We start from the raw sequence: 23949 nt of genomic DNA on the forward strand, positions 1-23949 counted from the left end.
TTTGGGTGGCGCGGTAATTAAATATGGTCTACTAAAACTTAAATATATTTACACCATTAAAGTTATCATCAGTAATACACTCAACAACTCATCTCGTAAAAAAAGATGCCTGAGCCGCTGCTTTAGGTTAGTACGGTTACAGTCTGGTTAGGGTCGTTATCAAATCAGTAAAATCAATAATGTAAAAAAAATACGAACAAATTGTTAAGTCAACAATAAAACAACAACACAAGCCACTTTTCCATAATACACACGGATGAGAACCCAAAATGAATCCTCGAATCTCATTAAACATTGTAGATAAACAACAAGTAACATATAGATTATATTACACACACTACAGTTGGTCTTAGGTCCGTGACACATTGGGATGAATAGTAAACGGAATGTTTACTTTGTAATGAAGGGTCTCTGATGCAGAGAAACTAAATGCACTCATTCGGCGGGGCGAGAGTGCCAACACCTGCCCTATACCGATATTTCATAGTTCATGTCGTAGACACTGGTCCGGTCGGGGGTCGAGGGACGTTGAGGCATGTGGGCTGAACATTGAGAGTTGGGGGCGGTCAACTCCACCGAATCGGACATCTCCAGCGCCCTCACGAACGACATCGGTCGGCGGCGGTTGTCCGTCACGGTGGGCGTTCCCGCGCCCAACGGCCCCTTCCGGTGCACCTGGGGGCAAGGATACTCCTAGATCAAACACAAGACAAAGTGTCTCGTTATGGTCACTCTCGAACACCAAACACCTACGGCGGAGCGGGACGACATCTACCCCCCAACAGATGGCGCTCTACTTTCATGCAAAACCCTTCATTCCACGAAACCGACCAATTTTGTCTTTGAATCGTCCCTCTTCGCCTCGGAAGGGCGACGAACGACTCTCAAAAACTTCTCTTTGTATTTTCATCACAATGAATAGATTTAAATCATTTGACATTCCTGTCGTCATCGCCAGAAAATATCAACCAATCGCGATGCAGGTCGCTCGACACGGTGCCCGTGATTGGTCTAAATTTGGGCGCGTCGTTTGAAATTTGAGCGAGTCGCTTGTCCCCCCTGCCACACCGACCACTCCGTTTACCTGAGGACTCTGCGGTGGGTAGACGGCAACGCCGCCCCTGACCGCCGGGTGGTAAGGCCTGGGGGCGACGTACGCCTGCTGCGTGGGGCTGGTCGGATTCGAACGGTAGAAGTCGGGGTGTTGGGCCGGAGGCGGGTACCCTGGCGAGGTGTCCTTCCACATGTAGACGCCCCGTTGAGGCGAGTTCGCCAGTTCTCGTATGTTGTCGACCGTGTTGTTCGAACGGGGGTAGGACAGTTGGGCCTCCTGTCTGACTAGTTCGCCCTCGGACATGAAGCGACGCTGGGGGCTGCCGTAGCCCTGAGACATGGGGGGACGAGGTCCCGAGTTCGGGTGGGCCTGGAAGTCGTAATATTGGCCGGTCTGGTGGTTGGCGGACACGCCGATGAAGTCCGGTCGGCGGGGCTGAGTGGGAGTGCTCGGGTTCGATCTGCGAAGAGCAAGCACACTACAAAACTAGCCAATACACGTACACAAAGCGCAAGCTCCTGTCAAATCCACCTAAAAATGAAACCAAATCAAAATAAATAATGCAAACAAATTCAAGTTTCTAAAAAAGTTGGCGAGATAAAATTCTCCAAACGAATTTGGTACTTGTGGAGAAGTTTAGTGAAGAATTTTGTCTCACACGATGAAGAAGAGTAGGAAATGTTAAGTAACTGCATAATCATATTCTTGAGAAGAATTTTAATGTTTCACAGTCCCAACGAGAAACTATTTCCTTTTATTGTTTTAAACAATTTTGCCTCGGTCTTTCGCGCTTGCAATTTTTGATATCCTTGTTAAGAAACAGATTTAAAAAGGATACGACACATTGTCGAGATTTGCTTTAGATAAATCATAGTTCTCAGAATCAGATTATGCAATCGCACAAGACCTTGCACTCGTAATCTTGAATCTGATGGTTTAGATAAAAAGCGACAACGTAAATGTTGCAAAAGTAAATATTATTTACTATCTATGAACTACTAAAATATTTGATAGTATTTCTATATAAAGATAAGAAATAGGTGAATCGGAAATTTAATTAGTCTGTTTTATTTTCAGTGGAAATATATTTTGTGAAATTGTCGTGGCACAAACATGACGAGCACTTCAGTGATAAAGTTACTCTGATGGCGTCATTGCTTAGTAAATTAATGAGAGATTATTAATGTGATAAGAAATTAATGTATTATTCCTTTCTAACAAATAAATTTTCCATGAAACAAATCTACTAGAACGTTTTTCTTTGACAAATATTTTCTTTTTATATTTATGAGCGAGCACATTAGCATATCCTAAAAACCATAGCAAATAAGTTTTTAATAAAAAACGAAATAATGTACACTCTAAATGGAGAAAAAAAAACAGTACAGTGCCCTTTTTGCTACAAAGCAAGTCGTAACGTGTGCCATTCGATGCGCAGTCACATGGTTTCTCTACACGAATCAGAATCAACAACAAATTCCTTGAGAGTTGTGGTTCGTTGAACAGAAAACACGTGACCGAAATCAAGAACCAAAGCGAACCACTCTTTGGAAACCACACCCAAACTAAGAAACACCTTCGTAAGTTCTCCACTTTAATACGTTACCCAGTCCGACAGAATTAAAAATTAAAATTTATCAAAACACCACGCGCTAATTTCGTCTGGTGAAAGTTCTTTGTTCTTGAAGGTTCCAATTCCTGAAACTGTAATTCTTTTAGAACAATAAAATGTCATTGAAAAATTAACGACTTGAACGTGTGTTCAGCTACGATTTTTGCAGAACAAAGAGCTTTCCTTTTCAAAAATATATTTTGCGTCATGTGAATCCCCGCGCAGTATGAGTCAATTTTTTAAAAATTCCACAACTGAGAGTAACGATTTGAGAAGTGTTTCACGGTCAAAAACTAGATATGCCATGTGAATAAAAAATCTGAGATATCAAATTGCATTTAATGTCATTTCAGTCGAAAACTATCCACTAGTGACTTTAGCTTTACGAAAACAGCGGCGAGCGTAACTTTTTTTTCCATGAAGATTACATTACATAAGTTATCTCAGACCAAAGACAAAACAGCTTTAATCTTTTTTCGCCTGAAATTAAATTTCTTTTAATTCGAACCGGTTAAGTAAGCAATAAAAATAATTTTGTCTATCTGCGTTATGTACTTATTTTTTTTATCATGATGATATCACAATGATGCTTATCTTTTTAATGAACTATCGATGCGGCACGTTTGGTGAATAAATCCCGAATAGATAGACGACCAAAATTAGGCTTTTTAATTGCACGACACGCGTCTTCATAAATCCAACCGCGAGTTGCCAAATTAACTGTCGCGCCGTTGCCTTGTTTGAGAGCGATTAAAATCCCCACTTTTATTTCGCCAATAAAAAAATGATTCATCTGGTTCGGAAGCGGAGTAGCAAGGCTGAAATCGTGACGTTCGTTCGTAACAACGCCAATCAACCACTCTGACGATGATACCATTACCGCAAACGCGATTTTTTTTTTTTTTTTTGGAAAAATCGCCCCTTTGACTCATACTGAGAGGAGGATCGGAATGGGAATCGGTCGTTCACTTGCGTTAAACATTTAGTACAGCGTTTATTCTGTGCTCATATCACAACAAAAAACTCGACATCTCACCTCCTAACAGGACTAGATATTGTTAAGGGGGTTGGCACGCCGAGAGCCTTAATCCTCTGTTGCATGGTGGGCGACGGCCGCTGCGGCCCCAAGCTTTCGGGTGTGCCGCTCCTGTTCGGGTCTAACCCTCGGGGCCTAGGATGGGGGCTGCTTCTTGGGTAGTGAACACCTCGGGGATGTCTGGGAGATTCGCCTTCCATCGGCGGTAGAAAAAAGTTGCTCTTCGAGCCGTGCCTCTGCAACGGGGGCGTCGGCTCGCAGTCCTGCGACTGCGACGCCGACGGCTCCATGTCCAATTCGCAACCGTCACGTCCGGGGGACAGCTGGAAAAATTCCGTCAAGCAGGAAGACGCGGTCTTCGCCTCTTACTTTGTTGTAGGCGTTCGAGTTGATGTTGCGCACGCCGTTGCTGTTGTCCATGTAGGTCTTGACCTGACTGTCGTTCGTTATCGTCGCGATGGGGCCGTGGGGACAGTGTTTCCGTTTCACGTTGTACTTGTGGGGCTTTATCAAGCTAAACGAAACAACGTCAATTATCAACAGTTGCATTGTACAATTTTAATCACCTCGGGAATTGGGGACCGAACTGAGTGTAACAGCAGTTGTCCCAACAGCCTCTGGAGAATGGGTTGTAACCACCTTTAAACTTCCCGGTGACTTGTTCATTGGTTGTCCTACCTCTCGACACCAACACCATGTGAAACCCTGTTAAGCCAAATATTGGTATAGCTAATAACGCTACCACACCCATTAACACAATACTGGAGTTAATTAAGGTGGTATCTTTTATATTTTTTTTTTACGTTTTTTGTATGACAAAAAGGATACGCTACGATTGGTTCTGCATTGGAGAAAGTCTCACCATACTTGAGGACGTAAATTAGGCTTAACGTAAATATGCTAATCATATGTATACTAAGTGATATGAGAAAGAAAAAGAAAAACCTATAATTTCTTCTTCCTATGCAATTATTGACCCAGGGACAGTGATGGTCGAACGTCTGCAATGACAGAGTTAGATATGTGCGCCCCCCTCCCCGCACAAAACTCACCTCTATGCAGTGGTTACAAACGCTACAATGTGAACATCTCGGTGGTCTGTAAAACTTGCAAGTGACACACCACTTCATCCGCACCGTGATCCCGTTTATCTCGACGTTTTTGTACAAGGGGGCTCTGAAGTCATCTTCCCGGTCCTCGTCAGGGGGAGCTGAAACAGAGCGCGTCAGGTGAGACCGCTTTGAGCGTTTTCAACCACCTTTTGGTATGACTCCAGGGTCCATGAATGTTGCCAGGGTGAAGTTGGCCAAGACGAAGAACGTGATCACACCTTGGTACGCCAGGACCCATGGGTAGTCTCGCACGTAATACTGGGCTCTGCAAAACGCACGGTTTTGCTAAATTAGGTAACATAAACACTGGACGGGAATAACTCACGGGTAGTAGAAGAACAACGTTGTCGCTACTAACAGTAGAGTCCAAGCAAATGTCGCTGGTATATACCTCGTTTTAACATCACACTTGGGCATAATGTTTTATTACAAACTTACAGCCTCAAGATCTCGCGCAAAACTTAAAATTTCTCCTCATACAGGCCAACATGGCTGAGATAAACGGGGGAAGTTGTCGTTCGTTGCCCCTGTCAAAAACACATTTGACAAGAAACAAAACGCAAAAAACGAAAATCCCCACATGACACACAATTTCATTTTCGACCTGCGCAACGTCACAACACAACATTCAACCTTCAAACGGCCCCCAATCCAGTCGAAAAATGCAGCGATAAAGCCAATCAATCAATAATGAGGTTTTAATACATCCGTAAATAAAAATATCACAATAAGTGTTGCCACCTGACAATCGACGCGTGCGCCCAAACGTCAAAACTGTCAAATTCGAAGTGAGGTTATGTGTCTGTTTACGTTTTAGCGAGTTTAAAATGAGTACCGGTTCGAAACGCACGATTTACGTCGGCGGTTTGGCCGAAGAAGTCGACGAGAAAGTCCTAAACGCCGCGTTCATCCCGTTCGGCGACATCGTCGACATCCAAATTCCGTTGGACTACGAGACCGAAAAGCACCGCGGCTTCGCGTTCATCGAGTTCGAGAGCGCCGAAGACGCCGCAGCCGCGATAGACAACATGGTAGGGCTGTTTTTGTAGTTAGTGCCAGGAAAGACGGTGTTGTGTTGTAGAATGACGCCGAGTTGTTTGGTAGAACGATCCGCGTGAATTTGGCCAAGCCGCAAAGAATCAAAGAGGGGTCGACGCGGCCCGTCTGGTCGGAAGACACCTGGTTGCAGCAGCACGCGGGCGAGACCATTGGCAAGACTGCGAATAACGACGGTGACGCCAAAGATTCAACAGAAACAGTAAACAGTCCTGGTGGAGTTTGGTCACAGTCACAATTTTTTCTTGCAGACTGAAAGTGAAAAAGGTGAAAACAAAAAAGTTAAAAATCCACAGGTTTATTTTGACATTAAGATTGGGAAAACGGAAGTTGGGAGGATTATTATGATGTTGAGGGCTGATGTTGTGCCCAGAACTGCAGAAAATTTCAGGTGTCTGTGTACACATGAGAAGGGGTATGGTTTTCAAGGCTCTACATTCCACAGAATCATTCCAGACTTTGTATCCTTTCATTCAGGAGTGTTTACAATGATTTCCACCTTTTGCCCCTTAATTATGTATTAGATGTGTCAAGGGGGTGATTTCACTAACCATAATGGGACAGGAGGCAAGTCAATTTATGGCAGAAAGTTTGTAGATGAAAATTTTGAATTAAAACATGTGGGTCCTGGGACTTTGTCCATGGCCAATTCAGGTCCCAACACTAATGGATCTCAGTTTTTTATCTGCACAGCAAAAACAGACTGGCTTGATGGAAAACATGTAGTTTTTGGACATGTTATCAGTGGAATGGATGTTGTCAAGAGGATGGAGAGATGTGGGACTAAGAGTGGGACCCCTACCGAGAAAGCCACTATTGCAGCATGTGGCGAAATTCAATAAAAGTATTTCTAAAACTGTTATTTAATAAAAGTACAAAAATAAATTTTTAAGAAAAAAGTTGGGAAGCTGTCGGTTGAACATAACCTCAAACATTGGCACTGAAGATTTACGCATCTCAGGCGTATTCTTTTTTGATGACTGAAATACTGGCTTGATTTCTATGTACCGTGTAGTAGTGAGGGACGCTTTGAGCTCTGGTAAGCGCCTTCAAGAACTCTTCATCATGCGTGACTACCAGAAGTTGAAAATTATTTTTCCCTTTGACGTTGACAACGCGCGAAAGCGTGTCGCTCAAATTTTGTACAGTCTCCCTGTCCAGACTGGTGGTAGGTTCATCCAAAGCCAAAATACCGCAGCCGGGACTCGACAGTTCGGCCAAGGCCATCCGGATGACCAAACATGCCAAAAACTTCTGGCCAGCGCTGCAGTGCCCCTGCATGTCAAGCTCCCTCGCCCCCGTCACTTGCACAACCCTGTAAAAGTAATTTCGTTTTTTCTCACTGGAGGAAACGAAGTCCACTTTGATTTCGACGTAGTCGACATCGTTCCCGTTGTAGACGTTGCGCCACAACTTCCGAATCAATCTGTTAAGCGCAGCAATCTGCGACGTGTGAGCCTCCAAGATCGCGCCTTCCAAGGCTTCAATGTACTTGGTCAAATCTTCGGCGATGTTTTCTGCAACTTTCAGTTCGTAAAAATTGGACGTGTAGTCTTTGCCACCGTTGAGGGTGCGGATCATCTTCTTCATTTGTTCAATTTTTCGCGTCATTTCTTTCTTCGCTTCTTTTTTTGTGGCAATTTGTCGCTCCAAGTCTCCCCACTGGCGATTGAGTTGGCGCCTTTTATCGAAGGCGCTCGCGTAAGTGTAGTCACCGATTAGTTTAGTTGAATGTTCGATTTCTCGCTGCAATTCTGCATCACGAGTCAGCTTTTTGCGTTGATTCTTCAACGTACAAAGTTTTTCTTTTAATTTCTCACACTCGATCTTTTCCTGCGAAAGCGTTTTGTTCGTCTCGTTTTTAATGAATCCAAGGTGTTTACTCTTGTTCTTGTATTCTTCCAGTTGCTCTTCAGTTTTCTTCACCTTCCCCTCGATTTCACCGTACTCGTCGATTTCCTTTCCGACCCTTTCTATATCTGTGACAATTCTTAGCTTGTCTTTCGCATTCTCAATCTGTTGTCTGTTCTTCTGCACCGTCCGCTCTCTATTTTCTACAGCACCTTGCCACTCATTTTCCATAAAATACAACTGCGTCGACAACTCCGCTTCTTCTCTTTGTAGTGACGAGACCTGACCCCTCAATTCATTCTTCTCATCTTCCAGCGCTCTTTTAGTCTCAGTTTCTTGCATCAGCCGCTTTTGTTTGTCCAAGAGACACTCCTTTTCCTGTTCCAAGCGACTCACTGTCTCCCTGTCTCTCTCCATCGTCTTAGCTACCTCATCTACTCTTCTCCTCATTTCGCAAATTTTCATTTTAACCGAATCAATTTCCGCCTCGACTTGCTCCTTGGGTCTGTTCGAAGCACTCAGTTGTTGTTTTAACTTCCCCACATCTTCGTTGATTTTTTGTATCTCTAAGTGATTCTTAGTCAGAGAGCGCACCCCCGCAAGAATTTTTTCTGTTGTTTCGACCGTATTCTGCGAATCACTCAACATCATTTCTACTTCTTCCAAATCAGTCTTGTTGTCGTCAAGACTTTTGGAAGTTTCCTCCAAACGCTGTCTCATCCGGGGCAATTTTTGGGTCTTCAGCAGCTCAACTTCGTCGTTGATCAAGTCCAGTTGTTGAAGTTTCTTGTACAAGTCTTCCTGTTGCTGTAGTTCGCGTTCCACAAAAATCAGATCTTGCGGAACACTGCCTACTTTGTCTTTCAAGACGGCTACAATTTTCCTGACAGCTTGGTCCCCCTGGACGAAACTTGTTTCGCAGATGGGACAACAAGGCGACTCTTTCTCGAACTTTTCGATGAATCTTTGATAAATTACTTTCACAGAACTGTGCTCTTCTTTGGCACTTTTCAAACTCTCAAGAGTCTGAACGGTGCTTTTCAACATCTCCTTCAAATCTCGTCCCTGGCAAAGTTCTAAAATTTTTTCTTCATCGTCACGAATCTTTTTCTCGCAAGTTGCAATCTCTTCTTTCTGCTTCTGATGGTCTACTTCCAAAGCTGTGACGACTTTCTGACTCTTCTTTATCTTTTCGGTCAAGTTCTTGACCACCACTTCAGCGTTCTTCTGCAGTGTTGACACGTATTTTTGGCAATTCTCCTTTGGTACTGTCCCATAAAATATCTTGGTCAAATTATCCATAACTTCATTTCTGATGTTAGTCAATTCCTTCTGTTTCTCTTCTGCCAAGCTCTCCTGAGCTTTAATCTGTATTTCAATCGCCTCATTCTGTTGAAGAATTCTGTTCTCCCTTTCCAGTTCATCTAGATTCCGTTCCATAGACTCTATCTCATCTGTCGCTTGACCTTGTTCTGTTTTTCGAAACTTCAAGGTTGAAATCTTTTCGTCGATGGTTTTAATGCTTTCGGCGTAAACTTCAGAGTCTCCTCCCAAAACTAGCCCCCTCATTTTCTCCTCAATTTCGATAATTTTTTCTTCACGCTCCTTAATTTCTTCTTTTTTAGATTTCAACATTTCTCTAGTCCGTTCAGTTTCCTTCAACATTTCCTCAACACTTGCTTCCAATTCCTTTTCTTCAGCGTCTCTTTGTTCACATAATCTCTGTAAATGTGCTTTTATGTCGTCCAAAACACTTCTTGACGGAAGTAGTACACCAAATTCGTTCCTAGCCCTTTCAATCAACTTGTCTCGTTCGAGACACTTCTTAACGTAGCCATCTTTCTGTATACTGAGTCTCTTCAACAAGTTTTGACTTTCTTGAAGCGCTACACCATTAGCACGGCTCTCCTTGTCTACATCCGCGACTTTCTTTTCCAGTTCTTCAATCATCTTCTCGTTTTTATTCAGACTGGCCGTCATTTTCTCTATTTTCCCACCATCTCTCTCAGATTCACTCAATTCATCCTGACCTTGAACTGCCATGTCATTTTTATTCCGCTTCTTCGTAGCCAAATCCCCCAACATTTTTTGAATCTGATCGACTTCTTCAATCTGTTTCTTCACAGACTCCAGTTCTTTCAGTTTGCTTTGTATTTCATCTTCTACTAGCCTCCTTTCTGCATTTTGTCTTTTCAACAACTTCAACTGTACTTGTGTCCTGTCTTTGTTCTCCATTGTCTTCCAGCGCTGCTCTTTCAACTTCCGAACTTTGAGGTCTGCATTCCGTTGACGATTTTTCAGCGTTTCGACACATTTGTTGTACTTGTCCACTCCGAAAACTTCGTCGAACACTTCCTTAAGCTTTTTCGGGTTATCGACGGGCCACGCCGAGTTCCCTTGGTGGCAAAAGACGACGTTGTTTAAGACAACAGGCGACGCACCCATTATTTCGCAACATTTCTTGGTGATGACATCACCGCTTCCGGTTTGCTCTATCTCCTGAATTGTTATCGACGACGTTTTCGTACAGCATCTGGGCGTAGCCCCCCCACATACGACGCCTCTGCGGATGATTACTCCGTCTTGTCCAGGTTTTAGTATTTCCAGTTTAATGTGCCCACTAGTCGAGTTGCTTTCGGCGGATTGGGGCTTGTGGATGAAGCCTCGACCTCTGCCCGTCCCGGCGGGGGATACCTGGGTGCATGCGTATTTGATCGATTCTATCAAGGCGGTCTTGCCGCAACCGTTTTGGCCCAGAACGAGGGTAATGGGAGTTGTGAATTCGATTTTTTGCGTTTTGGGGCCGAAGTTTCGAATGCCTCGAATTTCCAACTCTTTCAGTGTTGCCACTGTTGTAGGAATAAAATTACTCATCTGAAATGTATTAAAATACATTTTCAGTAAATCATCAACAGTATTTAGATTTACCGACCTTATTTCACATTTCACGTATATTTGCAACAGAACAATGTTCGATTGTTATAAAACGACCGGCGAAAAAATATTTTATCTAAAGATAAATGTATTATCACAGCGGAAGTTCTGCGGGACAAACGGAGTCACTCAGCGTTTTTTTTTTCCCAAAGTGGTTGGTATTACTGTTTGATGTAACAAGATCTCCACGTAAGAATCATCAAATCACCCATGAAGTGATAATGGATAAACTTTGACCTTGAGTAAAGCGCGGTTACAAATGCAGGTCTTCTACAGTTTAGTATTTAATGCTTGACTTTTGACATTTTGAGTTATGGATGGCCGTTATTTTAGGTTTTTGTGAGAAATTCTTTGTCGCCATTTCGAAATAAAATATAATACATTCATTTTTGTAATGACAAACTGGTTGGAACTTTTTTTGGTTCGATTTTTTAAATAGGTAAAGTTCCATCCACAGGGGCCATTTTGTGGACTGGGAGCACAAAAAATGAAGCTTTGATGTCAAGTATAAGGGTTTATTACTCGGGAACTACACCTACTAGGTATTTTACATTAAATTAATCAGAACGACAGGAACGCAACGTTGCAAGAATGATTTCCGTGTCTTCAACAATAAGCGAGATCATGTGCAAAGCGTACGAAAGAATTTCGTAGATATTTTCATATTTGATGGCGGAAACAAGACTGAGAAATGTCACAAAATTGTGTTGTCAGTGTCAAATTTCTCAAAGACGTTCGTGATTTCGACAGAAATGCAGCAAACTGACAATAAGAAAGTTATTCGTCGTTGAACTAGAGAAATAATTTGTACATTTGATTATATGAGAATAACTTTTCCTTTTGAACCACTGACAAAAATTGGTTTCCTTAGAATTGATTTTTTCAATCTATTTAGCGAAAATTTAAATTCACCTACATTCCTTTTTACGGCGTTTATGAGAAATTTGACACTGACAACACAATTTTCTGACATTTCTGTCTTTTGTTTCCGCCACCAAATATGAAAATACACTGTTAGATTTATGTTGAGCTTAAGAAAACACGTTTCTTTATTCACCAAAATTTTCATGTTGGGCTCAACCAAAATTCACCTTTCCCATCTACAATGGGAGTTGGTTGTTTGGTGGACGAATAGTGGGGGAAATGTCAAAATAGTTTGTCGAAGTCAAACTGTCAATGTCAAAGCAAAGCGAGGGAAAAACTGGAAAAGTGCAACATTATTCACGTATCCTCTAATTTTTTCATGTCTTTCTTCTGTTTAAAATAATTTCTTCATCAGAGGAAGTTAATAAATCATCATCTGATGAATCTTCCAAAGGCATTGTAATCCGTTTTACCAATATTATGGTCCCAAGAAGACTAATGTCGCACATATTTATTCATATAATAATAATAGTCGCCGAAAATGAAAAAATGTTTAGGTTATGTTTACACTTCAGGTGTCATGACGTCAGCACAGTCATCAGTTTTCCACCAAATCCGTTTCCCTATTCATCACATTTTTGCACAACATAAATGTTCAACACAAAAAAAACTTATGGTTGACAGTCCACCAATGTTGAAATTCACCGCAAAAAGTTGATGAATTTAAAAACGCTACCTACCTCTAGTACCGCAATTGCTGGGGTGCGTTCAGAAATGTGCTGTGGGAATAGGTAATGGTACACCCAAGGATTATGACGTCATTGCCGAGATGTGCCGCGGCAACATCACATTTGTGAACGGTTTGTTGCAATTTTGTGGTACTGGTAGGAGTGGGAGTTGTTCTAGTCTATGGTTTGTGGTTATGTACAATTGTACATACGTATAAAATAAAATGTGGACATTGTCAATTGCGTTAGCTGCAGACTTTATTTTAAATTTAGCATTTGAAAGCGAAGAAGAAAGTAGTAATGATGATGAAGAAATAATAGCAACATTAGCAACTGTCATTGTGAGAAAAAAATACAAAACGAAACCTGCAAGAGTGCAGAACTATTTAGACACTGTGTCCAATTACAATGCAAAACAATTCCAGCAACACTTTCGTATTATTATTTTAAGTACTTAGTAACACAGTTCTTGACTTGTTTTTGTTCGTTATAAAATTTATTTTTTCCAACTTTATTTTTTTTTCTCAAAAATTTCCTTATGTAAGGTAACAAAATTTTTATACTGGCGTTTAGACAATTAAAAGGGCTATCAGAATTAAGAAAAAAAATTGGGGGTTTCCATTTAAAAAAACTATCGATGATGTCATAACTCGGAAACAAATGACTGCTTGGAATTTTATTTTGTATTAAAATATGTATTTTTATAAACTAAAATTGACCTGTCCAAAGATTTTTTTGAAAAAATTTTGTTTCATTTTTAATGAATTTATTCCATACTTTTGCCGGTCACTGTATAAGCCTTTTAAAACAAATATAAACTGAAGAAAATTATATAAATCAAATAAACTTTTTAAAACAAATACATATTACATTATTTTACTCTGTTCAACCTATATAATCAGCAAATTGGCAATACATAGTCCTTAGCGACTTAGCCAGCCCCAGCTTATTATTGAGGCGCCAAAATGACGGTGAATTGACAGTTTATTATTATTATTGCGCATGTGCGGCAATTCTTCCCACACTCATGGAGCATGGTAACTTGGGAACACCGTCAGGCAATCACCCAAACAATTCTGAACGCATGACAGATGACCATGTCTGCATTACCGGCAATTTACGAACGGCGCATGGCGACCTAGGTGCACCTGGGTACGATTTCTGAACGCACCCCTGTTGTCAATTTAGAAAAAGTACGTCAAAATGTCATTTATCAGCTGACGAAGCTACTGCATAAACATGGAGGCTACAAGGAATACGGGACTGGTTGAATTAAAAGCACGGGGGCTTCTTCAGAGTAAACCTGAGGTGAAGTATGGTGAAAATGTTTGTGGTGCGCAGTATTTAATGACTTTATTGTAAACAAATTAACATAGATTTAAAGTAAAAAATGAAATTATTCAAATCGACCCTACAACGCATATTCCTTCTTGATAACAGAGAACCCTTCATCGTTCCTTTGGATCCTGTAGTAGTAAGACACACCCTGAACTCTAGTGAGTGTGTTCAGAAACTCTTCATCGTGCGTGATGACCAACAACTGAAAGTTCTTCTCCTTCTGTCTCGTATTGACAATTTTGGCAAGTGTGTCGCTCAGACTGTGTATATTTTCCCTGTCGAGATTAGTGGTGGGCTCGTCCAACGCCAAAATACCACAATTCGCGCTGAGCGTCTCCGCCAGCGCCATCCGTATGATGAGGCAAGCTAGAACTTTCTGTCCCGCGCTGCAGCGCCCCCTCATGTCCAGCTCTATCCCCTTCTTCACTTGCACCACTTTGTAGTTGTACGAGCGCTTCTTCGTGTTCCCGCTGGCGTACTCCGTCTTGATCTCGATGAAGTCGATGTCGTTGCCTCTGTAGATGTCGCGCCACAACTCGCGAATGTTCTTGTTGATCTGGGTCATCTTGGCCTTGTGGAACTCCAAAACTGCCTTTTCCAAAGCTACGATGTACTTGTTCAAATCGTTGACGACGTGTTCGGCGATCTTCAGCTGGTAATATTTGGACAAGTAGTTGTTGTGGGCTTGCCTGTTTTCGGGTTTGTTCAGTTCTTGTCGTAGTTCTTCGATCGATTGTGACAGCACGTTTTTCTGGCCGGACAGACTGTTCACTTGCTTCTCTAAATCTTCACGATCGAGCATCAACTGCTGCTTCTCTTCGTAGACGCGCCGGTAGTTGTAACCGCCTATTTTCCTCTTCAACTCTTGAATCTCGGTCACGAGTTTGGTTTCCAGAACTTTCTTTTCTCGAAGGACCACGTTTTGTTGCAACGTTCTGAACCTCAACTCTTGTTTGGCCAAGTCTTCTCTCTTCTTAGAAATCGCGTCGGTTATCTTAGTTTTCATTTCCTCAAGACTGGTTTCCTTATTCCGGCACTCTCGCAGCTTTGTTTCGGTTGCCGCGAGCCTGGCCTCCACAGCGTCGTCCAAATAATCGTCGATTTCTTTTTGGAGCTTCTGCATGTCTTGAAGAATCTTCCTGTAACTCGATATTGCGTCCCTTTCTCCTTGAACTTCTTGTTTATTCCTCTTCACAGAATCTTCTCTGTTTTTGATGACAGTCTCCAACTCGATTTTCATCACACTCAGAGTTGCTTTCAGGTCGGTAACATCTTCCTTTAGCGCCCCCACTTTTTCAGTCAATTCACTCTTCTGTGCTTCCAAAGCTGGCTTGCTTTGAATTCCTTCCTTCAGACGCATCTGCTTGTCCACAAATCCGATTCGCTCTTGCGTCAACTGTTGCAATCTATCTCTGTGATTGTTGATCTTCTTCGCCTGAGCATCCACCTTCCTCCTCACTTCATTCACTTCTGACTTGGTGCAATCGATATCCGCTTCGACCTCTTGCTTCGATTTATTCGAAGGCACTTGGACCAGATCGCTTTTCAAAACCTCAAGAGTCCTATTAGACTTCTCCACATCGGTTTGATTCTGATCCAGAGAACTCACATCCGATATGACATTTCTCGAAACCTCCACAGTCTTCTGTGGATCGCTCAGCTGGGCTTTCAACTCTTCCAAATCAGTCTTGTTCCTTCTCAAGTAGTCATCGATTTCATCCAAGCGTTGTTTCAACCCCGGCAACTTCTCCTTGGCCAACACCTCGCTCTCGTCGTTGACAAGTCTCAGCTGTTGGAGTTTACTGTACAGAGCCTCCTCCTTCTGCAATTCGTTTTCCACGCGAGTCAGCTCGTGGGGCACCTTGTCCAGTTTACTCTTGAGGTTGGAAATTATTTTCTTTGTGACGCTACCATTCTGACTGAAATTCGTTTCGCAAATCGGACAGCAAGGCGACTCCTCTTCGAACTTCTTCACGAACTGTCCGTAAATTATCCTGACGGAACTGTACTGTCCTTTGTCGATTTGCAGACGCTCCTTCTTTTCGAAAGTGCTCTCGAGGGTCTCGTTGAAGTCTCTGCCGTTGCACACCTGCGAGATCTTCTCTCTGTTATCTTTCAGTTGCTTCTCGCAAGTCGCGATCTTTTCGAGCTGGTTCTGTCGCTGCACTTCTAGAGTGGTCACTTCTTTTTGCTTCCTGGTGATCTTGTCTGTCAAATTCTTCACTTTCAAGTCAGCATTCTTCTGCATCGTCAACACCGATTCTTTGAGATTTCTCTCCGGGATCGCATCCCCGAACAATTGTTTCAAGCTAGCGGAATGTTTTGTTTTGATCTTGTTGATCTCCCCCTGTTTCTCCATTATTAGGCGCTTCTCTGTTTCCATTTTCCCCTCGATCACGTCGTTTTGCTGCAGAATTCTGTGCTCCCGTTCCAACTCTTCAAGTTTATTTTCCATCGTTTGTATTTCCTTCCTATTATTCTCCATCTTCTGGCTCTCTTCAGACTCTCGAAACGTGTTGTTCAAATTAAAAATCGTCTTGTCTATAGCCTCTATTCGTTTAGTGTAGTTTTTCAGAAATTCGTCCGAAGTTGACAAGCTTATCAGCTCGTTTGCAATTTCCGCCATTTTCTGTTCACTTTCTCTTATCTCCTTTTCCTTGCTTGTCACGTCTTGCGTGGTGCGAACTGAATTCTCTCTAGCTTCATCGATCGTTGCTTGAAGAGCCGATTCTTCAATTTCTTTCTCTTCGATCAGACTGATCAAACTCATTTCAGTATTGTCTAGGACAGTTTTCAACTCATTTAGAGCAGCTTTGGCACCTTCGTTGTCGTCATAGTTCGACAAATTCTTTACCCCCATCTTGTTCTTCGCCTGTTCAAGCAGCCTCTTCCTTTCCGAACATCTTCTCTCGTAGTGACTCTTCTGTTGATTCAACTGTCCCAATTGGGTCTGAGCCTCTTGAATCTCCCCAGACACGACTTTACTCTTACCTTCAAGCTCTTTTCTCTTCCCCTCCAACTGCAAAATATCATTTTCGTCGCTCCTCCTATCTTTCTCGAACGACTTTATTTTGTTCTGCAACTCCCCATCTCCACCTTCGAATTCGAACTCCAACCCCCTCTTTATCGTTTTCTGCTCTTCTACAACTCCATTTTTGGTGGCCTCTTTCGTCGTTAACTCTGTCTGCAGATCGCCCAACACCTGCTCCAGTGCAAAAATTTCGTCGATTCGCCTCTTGATCGGGTCCAACTGCTCATTCTTGGCTCTTATATCTTCCTCAAATCCCCGCAGAGTATCTTCCTTATCCTGCAGCACCCTCTTCTCCTTCTCCACGTATTGTTTCTTCTCCAATTTGTAGGACAGCTCCAGTTTTAAGATTTTAATCTTATCTTGTTTCGTTTTCAGCTGCTTCCTGAAGACATCGGTGCACCTGTTGTACTTCTGAGCGTCGAAGATCTCGTCGAACTTCTCTTTCAGCTTCTTGCCCTCGTCGAGAGGCCAAGCCGAGTTCTCTTGGTGGCAAAAAATCACGTTGTTCAACACTGCAGGTGATACATTCATGATCTGACAACACTCGCTGGTGATGTCGGCGCAGCGCCCGTTCAGGCTGGTCTCCCTTCCCTCAGGAGTCACGGTCCTTATCGCCGACGACTTACTGTTGAACTTCATCGTGAGGGCCGTTTGAGTGACCTCCACTACCCTAGCGACGGTTACCTCGTTGCCCTTGACGTCCAGCAACTTCAGCTTGATCTGACCTTTAGTCGACGAGGTTCTCGACATTTTGGGGTCGTTGACGAAGCCCTGACCGCTGTTGGTGCCCCCCGGAAGGTCCCCGGTGCAAGCGTATTTTATCGCTTCGATTATGGTGGTTTTGCCGCACCCGTTCTGACCCAAGATGAGGGTAAGGGGAGACGCGAACTTCATCTGCTGGGCTTGGTCCTCGTAAGGGCCGAAACTTCGGATACCGGACAGATGGAGTTTCGCTAACTTCGCCATTTCTAAAAAGAAAACAAAATTGAACAAAATCAAGTGGGTAATCAAGTGACAGGTGATCGGTTGCTAAGTAACCATACGTACAAACAAACAAACAAACGGTGTTACCTAACCCCAAAAATGACAACTTCTAATGTATTTATTCGTGTTTTGTGTTATATTTGATTAGTTATGATGTAATGTTTACATTTGTAGGAAATGCGGGAGTTCAATTCGCCAATGCGTTCGATTCCGGATAGAAAAAATACAAAACGGAACAAGGTGAGTTCACCCCTTGACCAGTCACCGAGTACGCATCAACCCCGGAAAGGGGACGTGTTCGAGTTGTTCACCGTAAAAGCACCCTCCAAACCGCGGACGCGGTCGGACAGTCAAGACACTTCCGAACTGTCCGACGATGTTTTCGTTAAGGCAAAACCGGTCTCGGTTTCGTCTCCCAGCAATACGAAATCGTACAGAGACAGGATCAACGACAGGTTTAGGAGCGTGAAGGAGAAAGCGGGAAAATCAACAAGGAAAGCTGGCGTGTTCAAAGAGGCCGCCGAGAAAATCCTTTTGGAGAAAGTGAAGAGGGAGAGCAGCGACATCGACGCCGAGCTGGAGTCGATGAGGAATCGACTTAAACTGGGAAAAACTCCGGAAAATCGGGAACAGTACGAGTTTTTCTGCAGCGAGAAGTGTCAAGAGGCGATGGAGGAGGCGAACAACGAAAATTTAGAATCGACCGATGATCTCAGCGACGACAAGGTGGACGTGGTGTTCGCGTTGCCCGCGCAGATGAGGGCAACGTTAAAAAGCTCAGAGGAAGCTCTACTTTTCAAACCGAAAGCGTTAGTACTATTTATGTAGAAAACGATTCCAAAATGAAAGAAACTACTTAATTGTTTTAGGGAAGCCGTCGACACAGCCGATAAAATCGACACCGAGGAGCCCCGATTTCTAGAAGAGGAGGGCTTCTATGTACCTCCGAATCCTAAAGTACCAACCCAACACATCCAGATTCTTGAACAGCGCCTGTCACGTGATGACAAGTACGTACGGAAACGTTTTTCGTTTAAAAAATAAATAATAAATAAATCAGTTCTTTTCCTGTGTAGTGATTGATTTTTTCTTGATAGAAAATGGTTCAACTGTGACGGAAAACTGAATATTGTGGAGAATCCTTGCCAGAAAAATTCGTACAGGCCACATTTGAAGCACCTTCCCGTTAGCGAGATCGCCACATATCGACCGGCGACAGTCGACGACAGCGAATGCGAAGAAATCGTGGTCGTTAAAGAGAATCTTCTTCAATTGCAGATTTCTTCTGTAAAATTCACTCATCATCCTCTGTTCAGCTTGGAACATGTCCTGGTAGAGAAATTGAAAAAACTGTTTCAGGAATATGAAGGGAGCGTCGCAAGAAAGGAATTCTTGAGACTAACTGGACGTCTTGAGGGTCTGAGGCAAGTTCTGAGACGACTGGACGAGGTTTCGAGTCAATCGGGAGACCACTCCGACAAAGAAGAAACCAAAGCGGATGCCTACAGGAGAGACATAAAAACGCTACAAGAGCAAGTTTTCGAAGAGGGAAAAAAAGAAAGAGACCGGATAAAAGCGATCCTGCAGACGTGGAAAGCAATAAAGAAAACTAGAGAGACAAACGGACACTCGAACACGTCGGTGAGACTCGTCATAAAGAAGGAAAAAACGGACTACGAGGCAGAGAAAGAGTCTTTCGAGCAGGCATTCGAGGACACTTACGAGGAATATTTGTCGTACAATCGCGAGAAACCGCGACGAAAAAGACAAGACGAAGATGACATCAGGGAAGAGCTTTTGGAGCGGTTCAAAGAGAGCTTCAGAGCTCCCGGAGAGCCGATCCTGCAGTTCGCCCTCACGGACGACCACGAAGTGACGAGGAACGTCGAAAATTCAAAAGAGAGCAACAGGAGGAACGTAGTCTCTTCGACGCGGATCACTCTGAAGATAGTCTGCAACAAAATGGAGGTGTGCAAGACGAAATCGACGAGTCTTCGAGACGACTTCATCTGTCACTTTGACGAAACCGTGTCCATTCAGCCGATCAACGTTCCCAAATCAATCACAATCGAGATCATCGAACAGCCAAAATCTCTGATCAGGCGGACGATCGGCGAACTGACGATCAAAATCCCGCCGAGAAACGTCTCCAAAGACGACTGGAAAGGCGCCAAGTTTGAGAAGGCCGAAATCGTGCACTACAAGCACGAAGGAGTTGGAAGCGGGATCAAAGCGGAGGAGGTCGTTCGAGGTCTGGGGGTCGAAAGCTGCGACGACGAAGAGTTGAACACTCGCGGAGTCTTGAAGTACTCTCTGGCGTGGGACGCGCCCGTTTTGGGCGAGGAGGGCAGTCCGGAGTACGGCCGGAGGATTGTCGAGGGAATAATCGACAAAAATGGGGTCGTCGACGCGGAGAAGCTGTCCGAGTGGATGCAACAGCACAAACCCGACCCCCAAGACCCCAGAAATGCCATCCTGTACGAATATTCTGTGAGTAAAATATTTTTATCATTAAATTACCTAAATTAAAAATAATTAAATAAATGAGTAATTTTACACGGTACATATTTTAAATTAAGGAAAAAACTGATTAACAAATAAATAGCAATTTATTATGCAAGTTTTATAAGACACCATTTTGTCGCATGCGTTCTCTAGAGTGAGGAGCCTATAAAGCAAACAAGTGCGACAAAATGGCCTATAAAACCACTGTAATACAATATTTCTTTCATCTTGTCCCTATTTTAAATTAAAAAAAAAAGTTCAAAACATGATGCTAGGGAAATTATATTTGTCAAATATAAAGGGTTGGTGACACTGGTCACTAGACGAACAATTGCAAGTTTTGAATTTAAACTGTCAAAAGAATTCCTTTTCGAAACCCGTTTGAGTGTTTTAACAACTGTGTTAAAGGTGCAAAATAGAAAATGTATATTTTGTTTAAAATATTAATTTGTCTTGTACAGGCCTACGTTACAAATTCTCTGGATTGCGGCGAGGACGCGACGTTTGCAAGCGCCAAGAAAAATTACTTCAGACTGAATCAACACTTGGAACGGTGGAAATTCTGCGACCAGAAGATCATCGAAGACAACCTCCGGCTGAAAGTGTTGCAGTTGCGCAACAAAAACGAACCGGAGTTTGACCGGATGACCGTTCCCAACAGGATCAAAGAAATTCCGAGAGATATTTTGGCCGATTACGAGCGGAGGGTGGCGTCGGAGAGAGAAAACTTGACCGTCGAGGAGGAAGACGACGACGAGGACGAAATCGAGAAAAAGAGGAGTCGTGGCAGAAAACTCCTCAAACAGATTCACATCCGAGTCTTCCAGAAATGCAAAAACTCCCAAAACAATCTCACGTTCGAGGATGTGGTCGACGAGAAGTTTCTACCCCAGCTCGAGTAGGTATCACGTTGATTGTGGTTCGCTGTACGCATCGGTTTGTTTTAGGAAACTAATCAAAAGCACGGTGACCGGTTTCGTGAGCTGGTTCCGGTGGCGCCCTCTCAAACCTCTGCCTCAACTAAGAACGTCACAAGATTCCAAACTGGAAGACTACGAGTTAAGAAACCAAGCGAGAGTCGTCGTGACTGTCATCTCGGGCCTCAACATTCCCGTGAGACTGTCCAATAAAAGCGAAGAAGTTGCAGCTTTCGTCGAGGCCGAGTACAACGGTTTCACAGCGAGGACAGCGACGAGTCAAGGGCCTCACCCCACCTGGAACGAGATGCTCACCCTGCCCTTGGAACCCACACATTTGGATTACTTGAACCCCAACTCTTTAAACGGCACCATCACTCTCAATATTTTCGACGAGGGTGACACAGTTTTGAGCAAATTTTCAGGAATGAAGAGTCGCGATTGGCTCGGATGTGTGCAGATACCACTGTCGGCTGTTTGTTTCAACGGAGTGAGTTGGGGCGGCACCGGGATTCCATCTAGGCACTGTACTATTCGGCGAATTTCAGATTCAGGGCATGTTCAAGGTGAAAATTCCTCAGTTGTTGTTGGGGTACAAAGGAAAAAATCTCGAGACGAATAAATCGGCGAGAAGTGGATCCCAATCGAGTCAACAAACCTATCTGAATCTTCACGTAATCATGGAGCCCAACGTTCCCAAACTGAATCCAAGTGTTGTAAGTTGAGCCGTATTTTGTTGACAACCTCTCAACAACACTCCTACAGGAAGAACTGCCCTGTGCTGAGGTCCCTTACATCAAGGAGCACGCCTTGAGGTGGAACGAGGACTACAATTTGAATTTTCCCAACAGAAAATTCTCAGTGTTTGCTATCGACGTAAACGCAACCACTTCTTGCATCGTGCGCTACGTCAAACCCCTAGAGCCGCCTCAAATTAACGTGGAGGGATTCGACGTGACCCCGGAGCAGTGCGCCAGATTCGTGTCCCTAATTCCCTTCACCGATTGTAACCAATTTTACAAAAACATCTGGCTCCCAGTTGACGTAATACGATTGTTTTTTTGCAACATTTGTGTCAATTCTTGTATTGTAGAGGTTTCTACACTTCATGATCGGTTCAGTTGTTGACCACGCTGTAGCTCTCACATGCTACTTGCTCGCGTTAAAACTAGAAGCTTGGCTGTTGTTGGGTTTTGGGCTACCTCACGGTTCGTCGGCTTTCGTACTCGTCAAAGAATACGACAACAATCAGGTTGCAAACTATTACGTTTACGACGTCGTTCTAGGTGAAAAAATTAATCTCACCGACGCTTTTTGTCCCTTGCAAAAAGTTTACTGCGTTGTCAATGAACACAACGTAACGGCGTAACGATTTCTTGAGGGATTTTTTTTAGGAATATGATGGTTTTAGGTGTGGGCAAATGTTCAACGGAACGATGATGTCGCCACGATTAGACTCGACTTGACAAGAAGGTCGGATTGGTTGCCGCTTTTTAACAACCAAATTTCGGCCCCCACGAATTCGATTCATGGCAAACTGACATATTTACCTCAATCAGCAACTGACGAGCTTGAGATTATTATTGATAGGAAAATTAGAAAAAAAATCGCGAAACTGAGACAACTAGATCGAACCGTGTGGAATCATAACGTTTCTAATGTTTTTAAGAGTATTTTAGGTTCATTTGAGAAGACAGAAATGTACGGCAAGAGCAATTCAGAGGCTATGGAGAAAATTGCGGATTGCACGGCGGCATTTAAGGTAGTAGTGATGGATGTTTTTTGTTGACTCTTATTGTGCAATGCTAGTAGATGAGGGGTCTCATTTTCAACTCACCTTTCACTGATGTTTCTTCAATGGTCAAGACAGTTAAGTCATTTAGTTTACATTTAGAAGAGGAAGACAATACCCAGTTCGCATCCGCGGTGTATCTAAGGTCGTATCCTAATCACGTCCTGACAACATGGGTATTCGCTGCTGCAATAAAAATAAAAAACGCGTCTTCATAATTGACATTTGTGAGCACTTCGTAAATGGATCAGAATCCATTAAAAATAAGTAAAATGTAGCTGTATATTACCATAATGTTAATATACCTAATTAAAGGCAATTATTTGTTCAAAACAGTTAAATTGTTAGGTTAAGAAATAGCGGATTAATCACAAACTGTCACAAACAACGCAAAAATCAAACGACAAATGTGACGACAAACCCGGCAAGCGGTAAACTACCAAGGCCAACAGTGTTGCCAATAAGAAAAAACTTTAAACTATATATTTCCTTATTTGATAAAATACCGGGTGACTATAGTGAAACATTTATTTTTTAATAAACAATTGTCAATGTCAAAATTAAGTAAAAAACTAAAAAAACCACTCTGTACTACCCTAAAATAAAATAAAATAAATTACTCCTTATGATTTAGGGATATTCGTTACTAGGTTGTCATAAATTTGGTTAGGTTGGAGGCCACAGAACACAAACCTTAAGGCTTGGAGGCTAGGTAGTTTCGGTAGCATAGATAAAGATAAGAAGATAAGAAGAACCTTCTTTATCTATGTTTCGGTAGTTTCTGGAGACAAACAAAATATATCGCAACGTAAAGGCCCATACACAATGGCGTTAACGTTACGTCGATGTTAAAACGTTAATGTTAACGTTAGATCTAGAAATTCAAAATAACATGCATTTCATTGTGGACCGTTCACAATGACGTTATGATGAAAATTAATGTTGCATGATATTGTTAGCGTTAACGTTAATTCTAGAAATCTTCTGGATTCTTAACGTTACATTCTAACATTAGCCAACGGAAATAATTTATAAAAAGTACTGAAATACATGTAATTAGATCTAACGTTAACAGCCCTTTCACAATGGCGTTAACGTTACGTTGATGTTAAAACGTTAATGTTAACGTTAGATC

At 42.8% G+C, this 23949-nt stretch overlaps 4 protein-coding genes across 7 annotated transcripts; 2 read left to right on the plus strand and 2 right to left on the minus strand.

The window, feature by feature from the left end:
- Window positions 1–29: 29 nt before the first annotated feature.
- Window positions 30–5383, minus strand: LOC138135223 (palmitoyltransferase ZDHHC8-like). 2 transcript variants are annotated; one of them, XM_069053915.1, is made up of 9 exons: window positions 5140–5383; window positions 4961–5079; window positions 4755–4912; window positions 4531–4703; window positions 4269–4463; window positions 4072–4216; window positions 3703–4025; window positions 1085–1514; window positions 30–675 (listed from the first exon to the last, which is right to left on the minus strand). In XM_069053915.1, the coding sequence occupies exons 1-9, from the start codon at window positions 5229–5231 to the stop codon at window positions 469–471; spliced, it is 1842 nt and encodes a 613-aa protein (XP_068910016.1). In that variant the 5' UTR covers window positions 5232–5383; the 3' UTR covers window positions 30–468. The 2 variants fall into 2 exon arrangements, with proteins under 2 accessions (XP_068910016.1, XP_068910007.1); XM_069053906.1 differs by having other exon boundaries at window positions 30–693.
- Window positions 5384–5455: 72 nt separating this feature from the next.
- On the plus strand, window positions 5456–12756 carry cyp33 (cyclophilin-33). 2 transcript variants are annotated; one of them, XM_069054085.1, is made up of 5 exons: window positions 5456–5845; window positions 5896–6072; window positions 6122–6331; window positions 6395–6714; window positions 6764–12756. In XM_069054085.1, the coding sequence occupies exons 1-4, from the start codon at window positions 5642–5644 to the stop codon at window positions 6710–6712; spliced, it is 909 nt and encodes a 302-aa protein (XP_068910186.1). In that variant the 5' UTR covers window positions 5456–5641; the 3' UTR covers window positions 6713–6714; window positions 6764–12756. The 2 variants fall into 2 exon arrangements, with proteins under 2 accessions (XP_068910186.1, XP_068910176.1); XM_069054075.1 differs by having other exon boundaries at window positions 6395–6769.
- Window positions 6718–23000, minus strand: rad50 (DNA repair protein rad50). Its single transcript, XM_069047251.1, has 3 exons — window positions 22860–23000; window positions 13662–17584; window positions 6718–10595 (listed from the first exon to the last, which is right to left on the minus strand). The coding sequence occupies exons 2-3, from the start codon at window positions 17580–17582 to the stop codon at window positions 6828–6830; spliced, it is 7689 nt and encodes a 2562-aa protein (XP_068903352.1). The 5' UTR covers window positions 17583–17584; window positions 22860–23000; the 3' UTR covers window positions 6718–6827.
- Cc2d2a (Coiled-coil and C2 domain containing 2A) lies at window positions 17477–23222 on the plus strand. Of its 2 annotated transcripts, none has more exons than XM_069053853.1 (11): window positions 17477–17615; window positions 17775–18409; window positions 18470–18610; window positions 18698–20090; window positions 20567–21003; window positions 21053–21512; window positions 21571–21738; window positions 21788–22066; window positions 22116–22379; window positions 22434–22784; window positions 22835–23222. In XM_069053853.1, the coding sequence occupies exons 2-11, from the start codon at window positions 17778–17780 to the stop codon at window positions 23030–23032; spliced, it is 4323 nt and encodes a 1440-aa protein (XP_068909954.1). In that variant the 5' UTR covers window positions 17477–17615; window positions 17775–17777; the 3' UTR covers window positions 23033–23222. The 2 variants fall into 2 exon arrangements, with proteins under 2 accessions (XP_068909954.1, XP_068909944.1); XM_069053843.1 differs by lacking the exon at window positions 17477–17615 and adding an exon at window positions 17634–17714.
- The last annotated feature ends 727 nt before the right edge of the window (window positions 23223–23949 follow it).

Source organism: Tenebrio molitor, chromosome 1 (genome assembly GCF_963966145.1).
Source record: "Tenebrio molitor chromosome 1, icTenMoli1.1, whole genome shotgun sequence".
Taxonomy (NCBI): domain Eukaryota; kingdom Metazoa; phylum Arthropoda; class Insecta; order Coleoptera; family Tenebrionidae; genus Tenebrio; species Tenebrio molitor.

What these genes read in the sequence shown, in the direction of transcription:
- LOC138135223 (XM_069053906.1), bottom strand. Translation starts at nt 5,231, where the DNA reads ATGCCCAAGTGTGATGTTAAAACGAGGTATATACCAGCGACATTTGCT. An exon ending in CCCTGGAGTCATACCAAAAG is followed by an intron (nt 4,913 to 4,960) that starts GTGGTTGAAAAC and finishes GCTCTGTTTCAG; the next exon opens with CTCCCCCTGACGAGGACCGG. An exon ending in ACCCACCGCAGAGTCCTCAG is followed by an intron (nt 694 to 1,084) that starts GTAAACGGAGTG and finishes TGTTTGATCTAG; the next exon opens with GAGTATCCTTGCCCCCAGGT.
- cyp33 (XM_069054085.1), top strand. Translation starts at nt 5,642, where the DNA reads ATGAGTACCGGTTCGAAACGCACGATTTACGTCGGCGGTTTGGCCGAA. An exon ending in CAGCCGCGATAGACAACATG is followed by an intron (nt 5,846 to 5,895) that starts GTAGGGCTGTTT and finishes GTTGTGTTGTAG; the next exon opens with AATGACGCCGAGTTGTTTGG. An exon ending in ACAGAATCATTCCAGACTTT is followed by an intron (nt 6,332 to 6,394) that starts GTATCCTTTCAT and finishes ATTATGTATTAG; the next exon opens with ATGTGTCAAGGGGGTGATTT.
- rad50 (XM_069047251.1), bottom strand. Translation starts at nt 17,582, where the DNA reads ATGGCGAAGTTAGCGAAACTCCATCTGTCCGGTATCCGAAGTTTCGGC. An exon ending in TCAAGAAGGAATATGCGTTG is followed by an intron (nt 10,596 to 13,661) that starts TAGGGTCGATTT and finishes AATACATTTCAG; the next exon opens with ATGAGTAATTTTATTCCTAC.
- Cc2d2a (XM_069053843.1), top strand. An exon ending in ACATCTGGCTCCCAGTTGAC is followed by an intron (nt 22,067 to 22,115) that starts GTAATACGATTG and finishes CTTGTATTGTAG; the next exon opens with AGGTTTCTACACTTCATGAT. An exon ending in GCGTTGTCAATGAACACAAC is followed by an intron (nt 22,380 to 22,433) that starts GTAACGGCGTAA and finishes TGATGGTTTTAG; the next exon opens with GTGTGGGCAAATGTTCAACG.